This window comes from Barbus barbus (assembly GCF_936440315.1).
Source record: "Barbus barbus genome assembly, chromosome: 43".
Classification (NCBI taxonomy): domain Eukaryota; kingdom Metazoa; phylum Chordata; class Actinopteri; order Cypriniformes; family Cyprinidae; genus Barbus; species Barbus barbus.
This window is the reverse complement of record NC_136721.1, coordinates 16,484,140-16,505,297: the sequence shown is the minus strand read 5'-3', so window position 1 is coordinate 16,505,297 and position 21,158 is coordinate 16,484,140. Positions and strand designations below refer to the sequence as shown.

Genomic DNA, 21,158 nt, shown 5'->3' with positions numbered 1-21,158 from the left:
CCCTGGTTTAGATGACTTTTATGTCTTTTACATTTGTCAATACTTGATTTTAATCGACCAGATGTATTTGTATCCATCCCAGGCTGCTGATAGCTGTGCTAGACTCTTGTATCACTCCTCTCTCTTTCTTCTCACACAATAAAACAACTTCAGCTCCTCCTCTTTGTGCTGGAGTCCGTATCGCATGCCGGCATTTATTTTGTGATAATGTTCAGCCTGAATGTACATCATTATGTACTTAAATAACAGCGTGTCTCCAGGATTATATTTCATAATGTGAAAAAATTATAGGGTCTATCTTTATAAGCACAATATTCATGGGGGCATTGTCTTAATGAGCCAGTATATTTACTCAGTGCTACTGATTCATGATGCTGAATCAAGAGAGAGACATTAAACTTGACTAATCCGGGTTTTTTTGCACCAAGACATAAAGCTTGAGTCCAGAGGAGCTGTTAAAAGACAGATTACTTGATCTTAATATTCATCAAGACTGTTTAAGATCCCATCACACGTTCACTCAGTGGGTTGTTTACACACATCTCTGATTAAAACCCATAAATAAAAGGTAGAATAGCTTGTCTGTCGGTGGCTTCTAATTCAGAAATGAAACTGTGAGTGCTGTAATATTATGGGAAATATGATTTTAATTGAATCCATTATGAAGCTATAAATGGTCGAGCATATTTGGAGCATTTCAAAAAGCATTTGTTTTCATTATATCCTTTTTCTTTGGGATTGGGATTGATAGCTTCCTTTTCCCCCCTCTTCTTTTCCTTTTTTGTGGCGTTTCCTGTCCTTCCGCATTACCCGTGTTTTTGGAAAAGCCGAGGTTGACTGGGAGCCTTAGCTCATGTGTTAAAGCGGTAATTTTCAGTGACATCGCTCGGAGCAAGCGGGGATGTGTCATTGTCCGCCCTTCACTGGTTACACAATACGGAATCTGTTGTGCTGAAATGAAGGTGATTCACTCCGTCTGGGTTTTAGGCAAGAGCTAATGGGCCCCGCTGACCAGTCGAGCCAGGGAACGAGGGATACGCCACAGGGAAACGTGTCCCCAATGGCCTAAATTCATTTTGATGACCATCGCTGATTACAGCCTATTTATTTCAGCCATGTTCAAGCCTTGTATTACATGCTTAATTTGGTTTACGCTTGCTGGATTTTACACGATAGTTGAAGTGAGTCCTAGAAAATAGAAGTGTGAAAACTTAATTTCTTTTATGTGCTGTTCTTTTTACTGCATCTACCAGACTCCTGCTGCATTTACAAATAGGCTTGCACTTTAATCTGTGCAAATTCCCCAATAAGCAATGACTAATCACCTGATTTATAATCAGACTTATGCTCATACGTTTAACAGTTTCCTATAATCTCTTGTGGTTTTGATCATTGATGCATGCTATACCATGAAGAGCACTAATATTCAGCACCTTCTTAAAGAGAGAGTTCACTAAGAAAGAACAGTTCTATGGTATTAAGTCCCTTACAGTATGGTGTTCTTGTGATTTATTCCATACAACCAGATTAGTCTTATTCATGAACAACCTGTTTTAGTTCTGATTGTGAATCAGATCAATCTGTTCAGTGAAAATAACTATCTTAATATAATAATCCATTCATGAGATCTGAATCTGTTCAAATGTCAAGTTCAGCTCACTGACTCGATGAACCGGTTGCAACGACTCTTAGGTTAACAGCTCACTGAAGGGGCAAGTTATCTGTCATATGACTTCAGAAGACTTAGGAATATGGAACACAAGTCTACTATTTATTTAATTGTGAATTGTAGTTCTTTGGGGTTTTTTGGGCAAAGTAATCCTTCCAAACACAAGTTTGCTTGTTGCTGCTCATGACTTTCTCCAGCTGTTTTCACAATTCTTTTCTCTCATATTGTCTGTAATACCTTGCCTTGGTATCATTTTTAAGGTTCCTCGTCTCTCTCTGACATTTCCATGTTTTTGTCGTTTTAATCAAACAGCTGCAGCAGGCGCCTAACAGGCAGTCAGTCCGTCCGTTTCCTGTCCCATCCCCCCCTCTTTAACCAGAGCATCAGCATCCCAGCCAGCTTATCATGGGGAACTAATTCAATATCCCTGTGCCTGTTTTAAATGTCATTGGCTGAGCTCATCTGGAATGACATGTTTTTCATGGTGGAAGTAAAGGCACTTTATTGAGCAGGGACCAGAGTGGGGCGATGCGGCTGCCCTTCGCTCTTCACGTTCGCTCCGATCCGAAAGGTCTACAAGCTTTTTAAGATCATTCGGTGTACATTCAGCGCAAGCTCGCTCATCCTGTTTCTCATTGGCTCTGTGAGTCATCACGCATCCTCAGCTGACTTGTGAAAGTAGACTATGGCAAAAGTTAGATCTTCAAATGTCAGTCTATCTGCTAGCATAGAGTGGTTTTATTTTGCTCTCCCGGTTTTATGATTGGTTTAAACATTATTTCAAATATTATTTTGACATTTTTATGGTTTGTTCGCTGCTTCTTCTTTTTTTATATCTCCAAACCATTTCTGAAACTGGACAATTGAGTCAGTGAGTTGACTCGAGAACCAGATCAGTCTAGTAAATAAATTATAGATATAAATATAGGATATTTCTCAAATGTAACTTTTGTGTTCCACAGAACAAAGAAAGTCATATAAAGATTTTAAACAAAATGAAAGAGAGTACCGTTTAGTTTTGGGTGAACCTGTCCCTTTACAATTGTCTTCAATATTGATTGACAGCAAAGCCCTTGCGGGGACCATGCTGTGATCTCTCGCCACATGGGTGATGATATCAGTTAACCCATTGTACCAGAGAAAAGGTCCTAGTGTGAGGAATGGCCTAAAACTCCTGGGATGCACAGCATGGCTTCTTACCCCGAACCCTGCAGGCATTGCCTGTATCATCTGGCCTTTTGTCCATACTGAGTCATCCGCCTCTGATCTCACCCCTGCTCCTTTCTTAACTCCCCCCAGCCTTTTTTGTAGCCCCGGCTCGCATGTCCGCCAGCCACTGGGGTTGTGGGTCAGAGAATAGGGCAAAATGTGAGGGGTCTGCCAGGGCTAGCTGTGGCAGATAAAGGGGCAATACGCGAGGCAGGACGAGTCAAAAGATGTTGCTTCTTTAAAAGATCCATTTCAAATATAAAGGGCAAATAAGCATCTGCTCTGACAGGTCTGCCAGTCTGGTATTGAAGTGGGCAATCAGAAGTGCATCTTTTACATTAAAGAGGCACAGCACGACCAGAGTTTTACCCTAAAATGTCAATTCTTTATTTGCAAAAAATTTAAATATTGATTTGATTTATTTTAAATAATTATATCTAAAATGTAATTTATAATGTATAAATTATATAAATAATAATTTTTAGTGCTGTCAAATTGATTAATCACGATTAATCACATCCAAAGTAAAAGTTTATGTAATGTCTATGTACTGTGTATATTTGTGTGTGTGTATATATATATATATATATATATATATGTATGTATGTATGTGTGTGTGTGTGTGTGTGTGTGTGTGTGTGTGTGTGTGTGTGTGTGTGTGTGTATATATATATATATATATATATATATATATATATATATATATATATATATATATATATATATATATATATATATATATATATATATTTATTTAAGAAATATTTACGTGTACGTTTGTATATGTATGTGTGTTATGTATGTATATGTCTGTCTGTCTATGTATGTATGTTAGTGCTGTCAATCGATTCAAAAATTTAATCGTGTTAATCACAGTCCTGGACTGTGATTAATCACGATTAATCGCAAATTTAAAATACTAGGATTTACCTGTAAATGTGTTGAAATAAAGGAATGCATGACAAACTAGTTTAAGGAAACAGAACCTTTCACACCTTCCCCAGGTATTAGAGATAATCCTTATTATTCTTTTGTTCTAATTCAGCCATTATCAGCCTTTAAACTGACAATAAAACGTTTACCAAGCCACATCGCTTCAATCCCAGTACACATTTACCCAACTATTATCAAAAGTATTTCTAAATAAATACAACAAAACATTTTCTTGCGACCTTCCATGAAGTATTATGACAAAATGCATTATGAAGAAGAATTGGACCTGTTCTGCAGGTGCATTAGAGCTAACATTAGCATCATGCTACATAAGACAATTTATGAGATTATTAGTACACTTTTACTCAGAACTCACTTTAAACCACCATCGAGTGTTTGTAATAACTTCCTTTTGTGATCACACATGTGTATATATGTGTGTGTGTGTGTGTGTATATATATATATATATATATATATATATATATATATATATATGCATATATGCATATATGCATATATGCTCACATCAGATAGAGGGATGACACTCTAAAGTGCTGAACTTCTTAGCTGGTAAAAGATCTATGTGTTGAATCACCCGATAATAAAATGTGACATTCTGTAGTTTTGTCTCATATTCATCTTTTAATCATATTTGTAAATGTCTTGACTCCACAGCCAACAGAGCAATTTTGACTTTACTGTTCCAATACTTTTGGGGGGCACTGTACGTACATACACACACACACACACGTTTCGCTATCCTTGTGGGGACTTCCATAGGCGTAATGGTTTTCTACTGTACAGACCGTATATTCTATTGCCCTACACCAACCCTACACCTAAACTTAGCCCTCACAGGAGACTTTTTGCATTTTTAGATTTTCAAAAAACTTGTGTGATTCTGTGTGATTTTATAAGCTTGTTTACCCGTGGGGAACTCAGTTTACGTCCCCACCGTGACACAAGTCCCCATGAGTTAGGGGTGGGCGATATGGAAAAAATGTCATATCACGGTTTTTTTTTTTTTTGAAATTTCACGATTTTATCACGATTCTTTGTCATTTTGGTTTTACAAGTTGTCTGAGCATTACAGCCAAACTAGAAAGACAAAGCCTTTCAAGATAAAAAAAAAAAAAAAAAAAGACATGGCAGATATTTAGGACAAAGTGGAGTGAAGATAAAAATCTTTGTCATTTTATCTTTCTTATTAAAAAATAAGAACAAAGATACACATTACAAATACACATAATATACAAATAAAACAAACAGTGCTTTATTTTCAGGTACAATAGGTGTATTTAGCAGAGCATTCAATGAAATTGAATGAACAAATATAAAAATAAAACACTACATAGACTGATTCCTAAAGCAACTGTATTAAAGTTTTCAGTCAAGAATAGTGAGTGATTTTTCTCTTTGCGTTTCTGTTGTTTTGTTAATGTTAAAGGAATAGTTCCCCCCAAAAATAAATATTCTGTCATCTGTCTGTCAATTATGTCATAATGTTTTGTTTTTATACCATCATTTAATCAAAAGTTGTTTTAAACCTGAGTGAGTTTCTTTCTTCTGCTGAACATAAATGCTATTTTGAAGAAGGTGGAAAACCAAACAGTTGCTGGTCCTCAGTGACTTCCATAGGATTTGACTTTCCTACCATCAAAGTCAATGTGGACCAGCAACTGTTTGGTTACCCTCATTCTTCAAAATATCTTATTTTGGGTTCAGCACAAGAAATTAATAGTGGTTTGGGACAACGTGTGAGTGAGTAAATAATGACAGAAATGACATTTTAGGGTGAACTATCCCTTTAACGACAGTCGACAGCATGTTTAGTGTCCTGTCCCTTTAAGACCGGCACGCATCTAATATACAGAAGGCATCTGTTTCTCTCTAAACTATTTACTTTCATTTTAGACATAACCAACTGAGTCTGTATGTAAACCTTGTGTGTTTTGACCGTATTAGCGCAAAAGATAACTTAGTTGAGTAATCAGGCGCTGTTAGACAGGCTTATAAGTGCGCGTGCTTCAGGTGTATGCGCTCAGAAAAAGCGCACGTCAGACCAGCATGCGAATTAAAACATTTAACCAGCAAGGCTTGTGTGCAAATAAAGTACTTTTGGGATTGTGAATAAGTGCAGTGTCCTGTCAGAGTAACTCTACTGCTGTATGTCGTGTTGTACAGTATATAGAGACGGAGGCGCCAGAACTGTAACTGACAGAATGTGTGCTGCAGCACGATACTACGATATTTCTTCAAAAGCAGATCGAGGAGACATTTTTATCATCCACGATTAAAAATCGTCATATCGCACACCTCTAATGTGTATTCAGGTTTAAGTCCACATCGGTATATAAAAACAAAAACACACACACACAATTTTTTAACATAATATAATGAATTCGTTACGCTGTAGTTATTTCATGTTTCATTTGTTTTGTGCAGATTAAAGTTATATATGAATAATATTACATTAATTACATTACAATTATATTGATGAATTGACTGTCATTATGAATCATTATGATGCATGTAGTAAAAATTCATTTGCATGTGTTTTTCCCGTAGGGTTCCTGAAACCCCAGTGCTCGATACCACCGCCACCTCAGAGAGGACGAGCAGAAGCATGCACGTGTTTCAGCGGAATGTGTGCTCTTCATCAACGCAGGTTTTCTACAGGTAACCTATGCATATTGAAAACTGCACAATCGTTTATGCTCTCCACAGCGCATAAACTTTCAGCAATAACTTGTCTTTTGGCAACTGTGTGTCTCCACCATAAAATAATCCTGCCTTTTTGTGTGCGTCATCTGTTCCCATGAAACCTCATGGTCCTTACTTTGAAGAACGGTAAAGATACATGCATAAATCAATGCATTGAAGTCATATTTAGAGCCCTAAATGGATTTCCACTGTGCTCGGCTATAACTCATGCCAAATATGTCTGGTCTTGTAATATGTCTTCTTTTGCAAGAAACACATCTTGCGTGCACATATAAACACACCCTCTAATCTTAATTAGTGTCTGGTCCCCTTCATATGTTTTGGACTTACAGTATGTGATTTACAATTTGTTATGCTAGTTTAAAGGGCCGATGGACATGTTAGCAACCGGCCTCCTTTGAGGGATCCTTATGGGGCAGCGTTACGGCACATTCCAGCTGTGACCCTGTGGTATGTGGGGAATGGATCAGTAGGCGCGTTTCCATAACAGATTTGCACAAAACTTTGGCGATATTTTATAAATATCAATAAAAAAGTATTGCGAAATGACTGCGTTTCCATTAACAAATGTTATGCGACACAAACATAATTTTTTTTCCTCTTGCGATAAGTCATGGCAACGGAATTTGATGGGATTTTGGCTACATTTAATCGAAGGAGGCGCGTGCATGTATCTTTACAAAAGCAGCATGGAGAGCTGCTTCAGAAACGTGCGTGGCGCGGCTCATATGAACACAAGCATAGACTAGAGTGGCTGAGATCAACTCTGGTGGCCGTATCCGAGCCACACTGCGCCGCAGATGTGTGCAGTGTAAATTGTCTAAGCATGAATGGCAGGCAAAGCCCCTTATGCTTGAGAGCAGCCACGTATTAAGTGTTTCTTGGAGGTTATAGTACATTGATGAATGATCATATGACAATTTACATACACCATGTGACCTGTAAATGCGAAAAAAAAGTCTCCATTGCACTTTTGCGAATTATTCCTTTTTCACATTGCCTGAAAAACCACCTCATGCGAGCGTAAAAACTTTTTTGCGATATATGGGCATTTTCGGAAATTGACGCGTTTCCATTAGGCGTATTTTCAATACACAATTTCAATTTGCGCAATTTGAAGGGTAATGGAAACGCGCCTAGTGTTGGCTTGTGTGTAAACATGTTTTGTTACATGTCTTTGCAAACATAGCACAGCATGTTTAGTTTGTGATCAAATGATTCTTATGAACTTTTTTAAAGAATCAATCCAAGACGCTCATAAATCAATTCAGTGCAGAATCATGTAGGACAGCGGTTCTCATCTTGTTCTTGTCTAGATTTGATCAAGTAATGACCAAAAATTGTTCATTGTACAAATGCAAATGTCCTCCCATTAAAACACTGAAATAAATTAATTTTACAGTTTTGGATGAGGACATGACAAGCAACCTGTGCATGATGCAACTGAGTTCAGCTAACTGACAAATCAGTTTGCAGCTAAATATTTTAGTTTGATTGGACAGGCGACCTTTAACATCATCAATACGTAAAATGTTTACTTTTAAAATTTGATAAGCCAATTTGTTTTTCACATCTTTGCTATTCTACATATGCACAATTATATGGCTGGCTGCTTGCATTTAATTAGTTGCATTTAGCATTTTCCCCCATTAGAACATATATGCAACCTATTTCCAACACCAGATGAGAACCACTGCTGTATGTTTATAAAAGTGGCCCCACAAATGTGTGAAGTGCATTGTGAGACCTCATCCATATGCCAATAAAATTAAATACCATTTCGATTCATCTCTTTGATTTTGTTTTTTAAGAAGGATTGGTTTTGACAGACACATCTTGGCGTATTTTATTAAATCCATTTTTACAAAAGTCCCATAGGGTTAAATGTTTGCTCAGAAGCACAAGTTTAAGGCTCTTTTATCACTCACATACCCTTGTGATTGAATGCATGTTTTATACTCTCTCAACCCTGAAAGGCATGGCAAGCATCTTTCAAAAGCTACTATAGACAGTCCGCCCACATCACTCACAACAAAGAGCTACTTTTATAGATCGTATACAGAGAGGATTCTTTGGCGTAGTTGCTTTACTTGGAGCTATTCGCTCAGAAGTCATTCTGTTTGTAAAAAAATGTTAAATATTTCTGCAAGCTGGCGTGGTGGTCTTAAGACGCTCCAGAGAGCTTTGGCAACACAAATGGGTTTGCCTATAAAAATGATTTCTGTCTACATATTGTCTTTTCCAAAGCCCATAATAGAGCTTGCGGAGAACTAGTCTAGCCCTGCGTGGTGCTCAGCAGTCTGTTCGTGGTTACTGTGGAAACCCTGCGGTCTGGTGTGGTGGTTAGCCTAACTGGAGTCGCTTTGTTTATAGAAGTAGTAATAGCCGTGTTGCTAATTAGGGAACGTGTTTCCGTAAATCTCTTCAGAGCGCGAGGATGTGTTACAGTCTTCGCTTGTTGCTTGTACCGTGGTGACCAAAATCACACATTAGAGCGAGGAGGATGACATGGGTTCGTTGGCGAACGAAGCAGGAGAACGAACGTCACCCAGGGAGATTTGAATCCCTGATGTGGCAGCACTTTAGCTTCCAGTGGTTTTACATTTGTTTTAGTGTTTTTTTACAAAACATAGTCTTACTGGAGAGGGACTGTGAGAAACTCGGCGTCTTCTTTCAGTTCCAACTTTGTTTCAAAGGCGCTCAGTTTTTTATTAATATTATTTTTTAAAGAAAAGCGCTCGTATGAAGTGCGCAAGAGGGAGCGCTTAAAAAAACTGCTGCGGAGGAGCCTCACAATGCCGTCCTTGTGCTGCGATCTGGGCTCTTCTTGCTGCAGCGAGCAGAGGAATGGAAAAGATTATCCACAGGAATGTCTGGGGTGCCCTCAAACGCAGTGCTCCTCGTGACTGGCCAATGGGAGAGCTCGACCGAGTGGCGGGCTAATTTTTTCCTGATGAACTCAGCCGCCTGCTTCATAATGGAGTCTGATTGCCAGCACTGAACTCGCATATGGTCCATGTTTGGAGAGCCCCAATGACAGGACCACTTCTGTAGCGGGCAGAGGGAGACGATCGCTGGCTCTGGCTTTTGTTGTTTCATTAGGGTTGAGGGTTTAGTCAGGCTCATTTCAGGTGTGTATTTTTTTTTTTTTCTTTAATTATTCACTTTTCATTGACATCACTTAACGTAAGCTCCAATTACGCCCTAAAGCAGAGCCTTATTACTTCTGGCCACACTTAATTATATTGGTTAGGTCGCGGTGCATCCCATGGCTTCATAAATTCACCCAATTAATTTGGAGGCTATTTATTGTCCCGAGTTCTTGGAAACAACTTTTGCGGCCCCATTACAGCAAGTGGCGGTAGAATTAACCCCATAAATTACGGACTCATTTTACTTGTGGTGGGTGTGTTTTAGCTCAGTGGAACGTCGCCATCGGCCTACAGAGAGACAAAAAGGGAATGTGGTAAGATTTCCGAAACCACAGCATGTGTTTGTAGACCTTGTGGTCGCACGGGAAGGAGAAGGGGGCACGGTGGGGTCAAAAGGTGAGCGAGCTCAAGGAAAGGAGCTCGTTAGCTACAACATGCTCAGCACTCCCTGTTTTTTAATTGGCTCTGGTTGCCGTCCACGCACGTCCTCGCCACTTCCTGTTGGCCTGGGGCCACCACAGAGGGGCCTGGAAACTCCAGCTTGTTGATTATAGAGTTGGGCCGTTTATTCGCTCTCAAATTCATCACTACTTGGCTATTTTAATGGTTTCATTTATTTAAACTGTGCTTCAAAGGTAACCCGGTGGAGAAATAACAATTTGGCGGCTATTTTTTTACATGTCTTTGTCATGTGTACTCATGTTGGTTTATATTCTCACAGCGGGCCTGCAGTCTGTCATTATTTGGGTCGTGGCTGCCAAAAGGGTTTGGGCTAATTGGATTTCGAAGTTCATTTTCATCAGCTATTTGATAAAGACCTGGCAACGGTCCTAAAAACTCCAGCCACCCTCGGTATCCGCACCAATGAGCACAATTCCATACATCGGGACTGTAATGAGAAGTGAAAAAAAGTTTGATCAGAGTGATCTCATCTGGGAGAGACGTTGTACTTTATTCCCTCATCAGTCCCGTGTAAACAATGGAAGCAAAGTGGGAGTCGTGCGGCTCGCTGTGATGGATTTTTCCCCGTGACACCGTCAAGGATATTTTGTGCTAATCTGCCAGCTAATTGAAAGCAGCTTGCTTTCATGTCCAGTGTTACAATGCCCATGCCTCTTGAAATGAAAATGATGGAGAATGCATCTGTGATATCGGCTTTAAATAGATTCTTTTTTGGATGAGAGACGTCAGGCGCTGTGATCTATTAGCACAGATAGAGTGTAGTGTGTCTGTCAGAAGACAATGTAAATGCATTTCTGGAACTGTTATCATTGATGTGATGAAGTATCTGGAAATAATCTCTAGATGAGAGAAGAACACTACTTCACACTTCAATATTTAAGACAGATTTTTAGTTGTTTAGGATAGAAAAATTCTAATTCAGTAGAGCTCAGTTTGACCTATGTGTGTGTGTGTGTGTGTGTGTGTATGTCTATATATAATGTGTGTATGCATGCAATATTTCTGTGGTTGTTTTTTTTATGATGATAATGAATTTTTATTGTTGCTTTATTTATTATTATTATTATTATTATTATTATTAGTAGTAGTAGTAGTAGTAGTTTATTAATAATATGCCGTTGGATGTGTAATAATTTATTAGTAGTATTAATAATACTATAGTAATCATTGATCTAACAGTAGCATCATTATTATTACCATAGATAGATGGATAGATAGATAGATATTCTATAATAAATATAATTTATTATTTAATATTACTTTTAATTTAAATCTATTTATTTATTTTAGCATATGCTTTATTTTTAGTACTGCATTGTCATAGATGACCCCTTGTGTAAGATTTGATACCATGGTGCATGTCTCTTTTTAATTTTTTTTCTATTTATATATATATTTATTTATTTATTTATTTTCTGTGGCTAAATGAAGAGCAAATACTATTATAGACTGGCTTAGACCATCAATACAAACACACAACCACACTTTTACCTCCGATGACTGCAGGTCAACACACAACGTGGCCTAAAAAGCTTAGAGCTTAGACTATTTGAACCTATTGAAATAAGGCAAGCAATATCTCTTAATATTTTTAAATCTTGCCTTAAAACTCATTTATTTAGGTAATTCGATTTCTACAGGGATCTGTGGTGTGTGAGCGCATTATCAACTAGTTGATTCACCATCATCATCTGAAGGTGAGCCTAGCTGACATTTGATGACGTTTGTGCTGATCAGAGCCAGATAGACAGTAAGAGTGTGAATAGTGTGAAACAAAAGCATGAGTGACAGAGGTTTTCGTGAGCCAAAACTGAAGGAGGAAGCAAAAGAAACCAAAAAAAGGGAAAGAGTTAGAAATGGAGGAAATAGCGCTCACATTGGCACAGTGTGACAGCAGCCGCTCATTGCGTCTGGGTCAGGAAAAAAATCAGAGTGACTAAGCTTTTGATAAATCTTTGAGCTCTTAATCTCTCTGTGCCACTATCACAATGAAATCCTATCTCATTGTCACAGCTGACCGAGGGGGGTGGGTGGGCGGGTGGCAACGCCGTGTTTCGCCCTGCATCTCACTGCCCTCTGGGATGTGCAGCATTTCCCTGGCTCTCTCAATCTGTTTCGTCATTAACTGTTAATTTATGCTGATCACAGCTTGAGGTCACTTTTGAAGTCAACATGAAATCATAATTAACCCTGCTTACTTATTGGACTTATTTTTTTAAATGCATTTTACTGCTCTTATTGTGAAAGATTAAAAGGGGCATGCCATTTCAAAGAAAGTTTCTGAAATTCTATTCTATTTTATTTTTTCTTTTAGTTTTTCTTTTAATATTTTATTCCTCTCTTTTAACCAGCTTTAATACAGAAAACTTCAAAAGCCAGTCTGATAGACAAACCTCGTTCTAAACTACAATGTTGTTTTTCAAGGAATATCCTGTTTCTCTCTGAAACTGTTCAGATGATGAAGGTAAAATGGTTTGTTTATTAATATTATTTTTTAAAATAACAAAAGTAACAGCAAAGAAAACAAAAATAATGACAAAGAAAACAGAAAGAACGACTTCATTCAATACGTCGTTATTTTTGTTTTCTTTGCGCACAAAGTATTCTCGTATAGCTTCATAAAATTACAGAACAACTGATGTCAAATGGACTATTTTAACAATGTCCTTACTACCTTTCTGGGCCTTGAACGTGTCAGTTGCGTTGCTGTTTATGGAGGGTCAGAAAGCTCTCGGATTTCATCAAAAATATCTTAATTTGTGTTCCGAAGATGAACAAAGGTCTTATGGGTTTGGAACGACGTGAGTAATTTGACACAATTTTTGGGTGAACTCTCCTTTTAATCGACAGAAATTTCAAGGTAGTTTTTCTAACTTCCATCTCTTTTGTTGTGTTTTACAACTAGACTCCAGAATTTGAACTTCAGTGAGTTAAATGAAAACAAAAGGAAAAAGTTCTTGAAAAACACTATTGCAAGCCTTATTGACTTTCTCTCTCTCTCTCTCCAAGTTAAGATGTGTTTATAGTAGTGTTGTCAAAAATATTGATATTTCGATAAATATCGATACTGAAATATCTGAACGGTACCAATATTAATTTCCCGAAGTATCGATACTAGCCGAGCTGTCACTTTCACTTCTCTCCAAAGGCGCGTGGACAAGCACCACACGTGACCGCACTCGTCTCCTTTGCTCTGGTTAAATAGCAAAAGTGAAGTGAATAGAAAGATGACTGCTCTGGTTGTTAAAGAACACAGCAGGAGCGCTATCTGTAGGGATCTATGATCTCCGCTATTCTGCGCGTCTCTGTGTGAATGTGCTGCACGTGCGGTTGTGTTTACTAATGTGGCGCTCGCGGTGATTTCAGCGTCTGCCGTCTCAATGAGGACATAAATACATCAACAATATCTCCAGAACTGATCAGAAAGGCACTTTACCAGCATTTTACCATTTAATTTGAGTAAAACTAGCGTCATATCATACACACACAGAACTTTAAAAGTATTCACGGCAACCCGTCAAAATAAAAGTTTGGTTTAACTATATTACTATTATTTAGTAGAATGTACATAATACTACTACTTACTACTACTGTTAATTTTTTTTAAAGAAATAATCACAAAATATTTTAATTTTAACAGTAAATCCCCTTCATTTGACAAAAATGTAAATGTTTAATTTTCATTAATTCAAATATAAATGAATTAAAATAGTTTTATGCCTTCATCTGATATCCAGTCAAATTTAAATACACAACACAGAATTTCTGAGGGGGAAAACACATTTCATAAGGCTACTGTAAGAATAAATAAACATTGTTTGTATGCATTCAAATAATAGACATGCTAAAACACAGAATTTGGTAACCATAAAACATAAGGTGAGAAAAAAATAATACATTTCATACGGCCCTAAACGTGTCATTTTTGTTACACTTTTAATAAATTAAATGTTAAATTGTATAATTTTCATGATTTTAATGAATTAGACATGCTTTTAGATTAATAGCATTTAATTTGACCATTAAAAAAAAAAAAAGAGTCCAGAAAAATTCAAACGGAAAAAAACGGAATCCAGAAAAATTAAAATGGAAAGAATTGAATGTAGAAAAAAATAAAACATAATTTGGGGAAAAATAAAACGTATTTCATAGGGCCCTATGTCTGGAAATATTTTGGTTATGAAGCAAATGAGAATATCAACAAATAGAACTTTGGATTTTAATTAGTACATGTATTAGTAAACGTTTCAATTAACATTTAATTAAGATTAATAAATAAATCAACAAATGCAGTACCTCAAGCCATTTTTTGTTCATGTAAAATATACCGCATGTTCTCGACTTGTTACATTTATCTTTAAATTAAAAAAATTACCCCCTTAATATTGTGGCAGTTTTTTTCTCCGTGGTATCGAAAATGGTATCGAGTATCGATATTTTTCAAGGTATCGTATCGAAGTTAGAAATTCCAGTATCGTGACAACACTAGTTTATAGTGCAGTTGACCGCTGGAAATGGAGCAAGATTACATGGTCTCTTTCCAACCGCAGTAAAATATTTTATTATTTGTTTGCAACAAGCATTGTTTTAGGATCACACTTATAAAAACAATTGAAAATTTGATATTGCGGCGTCAGAACCTTTTTTTTTTTTTCAGCTTGCGCAACGAGATATTGCTGCATATTTGGAGTCTTACAACAGTAAGATATTCATTGAGGCCATTCCAAAGGAACAGGCTAATCTGGGTGAATTCAAAGGCCTTTGGGAATCGTATGCAAAAAATTTTTGGCTTGGGCAAATTATGTACGTCATTATTTTGAGTAATTGTGACCCAGAAGCACATTTTGAGTCTGAATTTGAAGATTAAAAATATAGTTTTTATGGATTCTTTGATAAATAGGCAGTGACCCCAAACTTTTAAATGTTTAATTTAATTAAAGATAATTCATTATATGAACTAAAACTAAAATCAAAAAAATTGTTACTCTTAATTACTTTTCCCCATACATTTAGTGTACCTTGATGTACTAAAATAACTAAAACTAAATCTGAAATAATTATAATAAAAACTATATAGACATTGACAAAAAATAAATACATTAATAAATGACAAACACAATTACTAAAACTACTGGAAAATTTAAAACATTCAAAATAATGTTAAAAATATTATAGTATCTCAACGATATAAAGTAACACGTTTAAACAACTAAATCCTTTTGCTTACGACAGTGCACGTATCAGGTTTCGCCATATGTCTGCGGATCGTCTGTTTGTTAACTGGACCGTGCTGTAGGCTTAGCAGTTGTCGGAAAGCTCAGGTGTCCTTTGGAAAGGGCATGGTCAGTTAGCTCCATCCACAAGGGCACAAGGAAGCCGATTTCCCTTAGGGTGGCCGCTAAGAGCTTGAGAGGGCAGGGGGGCTCGTAGGGGAGGTCGTGGATGGGGTTCTGTCGGTATTTTGATGCTAAAACGATTAGACACACTTGGCATTATACACGGTGCTACGGCAGAGGGGACCATAGGCAACTGGAGAGATTGCTTGATCCGAATGGCATGGAAGCTGATCGCTTGAAGGGCAAGGTCAATCCTCTCCAACTTTTGAGGTCAAAGCGGGCAAGAGGTCACTGAAAGACAGATTGCGACCTTACAATGTCATACTGTACAATTAGCAGCAGGACCATGTGAGAGTGCTAATTTGCAGCAAAGCATGCTGGGATACAGTCTGAATGGGATGAAGGTGTTGAAAGTGAATGTTTGGTACTTCTACAGCTAATGGAAATGTCTTGTTTTGGTGCGCTGCTGTTCAAGGACACACATCTGTGACTTAAAAAAAAAAGACTATTTTCTTTATGAATAAGATTTTCAGTTTTTGGCCGCACTGATAGATTTTTCCTAGAGATTTGAAAATGTACTCTCTTTTTTTTGTTGTTAAATTGTACTGATTTTATTTCACATCATCCATTCGTTCTGTGGATTTGGCTACAAATGGGGCTGTTCTGGAGGAATTCTTGCAGAAAGTTGACCTTTTACCGCGCACAAACACATATATATATATACATACATACATACATACATACATACACGCATACACGCATACACACACACACACACACACACACACACACACACACACTCTCCCGGTTTAGTCGAGGCTGCTGTGCGTATGGGAGGGAGAGATCAGAGCATGTGTGACCGAGCAAAACAAACGCCACAGGGGCATCATGTCCACAAGTCCATTATAGCCTGTGACTTTGAGCTAATTGACTGATGTGGCCATGTAATAACGAATATATGAAACTAAAAATCAGACGAGATGCCATCAGGAATGACAGAAGCATTTTACAGCTGTTGTGAGGGGAAGGGGGAAAGCACTCTAGACTTTTACACATTTTGATGCTATTGTTGTGGTTGACTGGTTTATTAAATGTAGTTCAATTTGAATTAATCACACTTTCATCTTTAAAACTGATGCAAGTTAGTGATGGGAAGTCTGATGAATCGTTTTCGTTTTGAGCAGTTAGTTTCACAGAACTATTTCAAAAGAATTCCAAGAATTTCTTGCATTTCTAAATAGCTGAAGTCATGATTAAGCTCGGAACAACAAAGTCATTTGGAACCTAAATATAATTCACATTTACATTTTAAATGATACTAAAATTTATGTACATTGATTTTCATTTACATTGATAGGCTGAAAAATGGGTGAATCGAATTTTGTGAACATTTCAACTGATTCATTACAAAGAAATGGTTTATGGTAGGTTTCTAGTTAAGTGTTGAGTGCCAAAATTCACTTCCAAATTAAAATAAATAATATTTTTAGTTTTTAAATCCTTTAAGATATTTTTGCATTGTGACTTTTCCTAAAGTCAAAAGAAAAAAAGAAAAGCAATGTAATATTTATATAGTTTTTTTTCCTGTTGATCTTAGGAAAAGAGTCACCAAAAATATTTAAAGGACGCTCTTTCTGGATGCTGATTCTTAACATGGTGCACCTGTTTAGGCTACTGAAATCCTGCTTACTCTTGAAGAATGGCTTTTCCTTCTTTTTAATGGCCTACAGGGAGGAAATGTGGGTAACTGCTGTGCATAACTCATTCTAAGAAAGGTGCTTTCCTATTGTCTCGTCTGGGTGGATGGTTCGCATTTCATGTCCAGCTGAGCTAGTCATCTTTCTCTCATTTACTCCTCGTCGTTTGTTCTCCTACTATTCTTCAAGAGAAGAGGGCGATCCCAGGAAAGGGTTAACCATGTGTACGTGACTGTAGCGAGGGCTGTTTTAATGCTTATGAAAGCTGCCTGACCGTCTCAGAACACAGCGTTCCTATCTGCTAATGCTCTTCAAGCGAAGATGTCCGAATGCAGAGGAAACAATCAGGATTTAAAGCAGAGTTTAGTGTAAAGAGACACCTCTGCAATGCTTTCCCCTTTTCTGGATTACACTCCTTCATGTATATTTGTGTGTACACTCAGCCTTGATTGTGTCTTTAATCTCCATCCGAGAGTGGACAACTGTTACTCCAGCTGTGCCGACAATGTTTCTGCAGTTTTTACGGAGCGTCGTCCCACATCTGATTACAGTACAGCCCTCTGGGCCATTGTGGCCTCAACAGGGAGCCGTGTGGCTCACTCCCATCATGGGTAGTCAATCTCTTCGCCAACACAGATTATCAGCATTCACACAGCTCCTGCTCTTCCAATAATACCCGATCAGAAATGGCAAATAAGGCAGCTGTTTGTAACCCAAGCTGCTAATGTGCGCACACCACTGTTTATTAACACGTCTCTCGCCATCTGGCCTATTATATTGCGATATGCAGCGGACACGTGTGTGTGTGTGTGTGTGTGTGTGTGGAAGATCAGCATGATTACACAATAGCAAAAAGCCATGCGGCTGGCTTTATATAGCACTGATTCCCCCGACACTCTCGCTCACTAGCAGCTCAATTATTCAAAACCCTGGCGCTCATATGATCTGGTAAGGGATGCCAACCGTCCAGTTTTAAGCACTTTCCAATTCAGAGCAGATCGATAACAGGCTCACATCTGGATTGGACGCCTGGCTAGTCATCAACTGCTATAAAACGTAAAATGCACACTAGGTTCACGCTCTACACAATCACAGGTAAATCTTTGCCCAGCAGCAGCAGAGCCAGCTTTGCCCATCCATCTGCGGTGGTTGAAGGTCTGTCAGGTTGCAAGTACTCTCGGTGTGTTTATGCCGAGAGGAATAACTGAGTTATGGGACTTTTTTTGTGTTTGTGAGAGTCAATTTCTCTTTCGTTCCTGTCAGTGTTGCTTATCTGTGGCGGACAGCTTTCAAACGTCACGTGGAAAAATTTTCTATCTTTAACAGGTGATAAAATGAGGCAGAATACACAAAAGAATGATGGCGTCCTCAAGGTTGCTGTGATTGAGGACATGCAGCCGGTGTCCTTTTTTTTTCTTCTGCTTGTAATTTGTCATAGTCCTCCTTAGTTCCTCTTTGCACTGATTCAAATTAAGATTACAACTCTAAAATTAAAAACCTTTTTTCATGTTGTCTCATTTCTAGTCAGATCTTGTTTGTCTTTCAGCTTGAATTAAAAGCTTGTTTAAAATGTCACCTGCAAGTGGTGCATCAGAGCGAAATAAACCCAGTGTAATCTGTGATTTATCACCTAACACGCAAGTAACCAGATTACATGCTTTCAGCTAATTGTGAGTCAGAGTTGCAAACAACGTGTCGTCTCCTGATTTAATTGACTGAATTTGTAAATTATAGATTACGGAATTACATAGATTATGGCTTGTATAGATTACACTTTTTTTTTTTTTTTTTTTTTTTCCCCAGTTACAGAATTGTGTCCTGGTGGAACATCCATTATAAACCGGTGACTGTGTTTTGGAACAGTTATGCTGGTTTCTAGCTGATCCTTAGCGGATTCTAGCTGGCTATAAACTGGTTCGAGATTGTTATAAGATAGTCATTAGCTGGTGCCAAATGGTTGATCATTTTAAACTAGCAGGATGGTTATTAGCTGGTCTAGGATGGTTATTAGGTGGTTCAAACTGGTCATTGGCTGGTTCAAGCTGGTTATTATCTGGTCTGTGATTTAAGATGTTCATTAGTTGATGCAAGATGGTAGACAATTGTAAACTAGAAACAAACAAGCTACCAGCACCACAAAAGTTGGTTTTTGGACTGTGGTGGCTGGATGATTGATATTAGATTGGTCCTAATGGTTTTTTAGCTGGTTCAGACTGTTTTTTTTAAGATGTTTCAAGATGGTCATTAATTGATTCAGAATGGTTTTTATCTGGTTCAAGATAGTCATTTAGTGGTGTAAGCTGGTCTAAGATGGTTATTAGCTAGTGCAAGCTGGTTTTTGCAACATGATGGTTGACCAGCTTGGACCATCTGATAACTAGAGTAAAAGAACAAATGTCCTGCTTGGACTAGCTAGAAACCAGCCACCATGTTAAACTGGATTTTCTAGCAGGGTGGTGACTAAAGGTGCTGTTTTAGGGGTGTTAGGTAAAGTTGGCATGTGAACATAGCCAGTTTTAGTACATAGTGACAAAGACCTCAGAGCAAAAGAGGATTTTGAACTTTTCACTTCTCTCCTCAGTGTTCTGTTTTGTATTAAATCTCGTTAAACAACAACCACAACGGCAGCTGCAATTTGAAATTTTAATGCAATCTGAAATCTGTTTTATGTGCAGAGAATTAAAAGTGGTCACAAATGTGCTTTACAACTTCCTTCAGACAGAAGTGTAACGGTATTTGTAAAAATGAAGTTTTGAGCATGTGTTTTGTCTCTGTGCAGGAATACACCTGAACGTTTTCATTAGCTCTGTTGCCTTTTTGAGCGCAGTGGTCTTTTTTCATTTTCTCGCTGTGGACATCCAGTCTCTCTATTAAACTTAACAAGGCTTTTCAGCAAGAGTTTATATGCAGTGTGTGGGTGTGCGTGCATGTGTTAAAGATTGAAGGAACGAGACTGCTGTCAAGATCTGTGTATGAACGAGTGTTCTCATAAAACCTGCATCTATGAGTGTGTGTGTGTGTGCATATCCCACTGCACTTCTATCCAGGAAGAGAGCCTAGAGACTTCCTGTTTGTGCTAAGAACGAAAGGAAGAGCCTGAGAAGTTAAAGCAGACACAAATGTGATTAAAAACACACCCACATGCATATACAACTTCATTACAGTATGTGCAATATTAACACACAAAGAGATTCTGTTTACTGGTGTTCAGCTTAAGCAAGACAATCTACATACTTTTATTATATTTTTTGAATATGATTTATTTCTTAAAATGCAGCATGCAGAGTTCTTTTTTTCTCATCATATTTTTGAAGTATATTTTACATAAAATTGTTTTACTGTTGTTTTGACTGTCCTTTTTTTAGAAATGTTCAAAGGGTTTTCATTTCATCAACAATTATGGAAATGAGATGAAAGGATTGTGTTTTTGTGAGTAATTTAAACATAACAGTTTTTATCTGTAATTTTGTGTGTTTGTGTAAACACTAATATTCCCCAAAAACAAACAGACCTCAAATAGTTTATTCGAAATAAAAATGTATTCATATTTTCTTCTACAGAGATTCTTTTTTTAACAATAATAAAAATAGCTAAAAAAAATAATTTTGATGGTTAGTTTTTGCCTGTAATTTAAACAAACACATTGTTGGTGTGTATCATATGTCCTAAACACAAACACACCATTTATTTTAAGTAAAGTGTAGTTGTCTTTGTGATGCATCTTTTTCTTTTTCAAAGTTTTTTTTTTTTTAATTTTGTCATCAATAACAAAAATGAGAATAATAAGATTGTGTTGTCTGTGAATAATTTAAACATCTCATAGTTATTTTAGTAAAATACATGCATCTTTGTGATGTCTTTTCATCCTCTAAGGTTGTTTATGTTTTCAACAATAATGTAAGCGGCATGATGATAATTAAATGTTTTTGTCCTTAATTTAAACAAACATTTTCATCAGTGATGTTATTGATGAGA

General features: G+C 37.4%; 1 protein-coding gene across 4 annotated transcripts in view; it reads left to right on the top strand.

Annotated features, from left to right (window-relative positions):
- The window catches only part of LOC306862058 (retinoic acid receptor RXR-alpha-A), a 116,077-nt gene that overhangs the window by 24,311 nt on the left and 70,608 nt on the right, over positions 1-21,158 (top strand). For all 4 annotated transcript variants that reach the window (XM_079404655.1, XM_079404658.1, XM_079404656.1 and 1 more), the window contains exon 2: positions 6,381-6,491. In XM_079404655.1, coding sequence (XP_079260781.1) covers positions 6,381-6,491 — 111 coding nt within the window. The remainder of the gene's footprint in view (positions 1-6,380; positions 6,492-21,158) is intronic.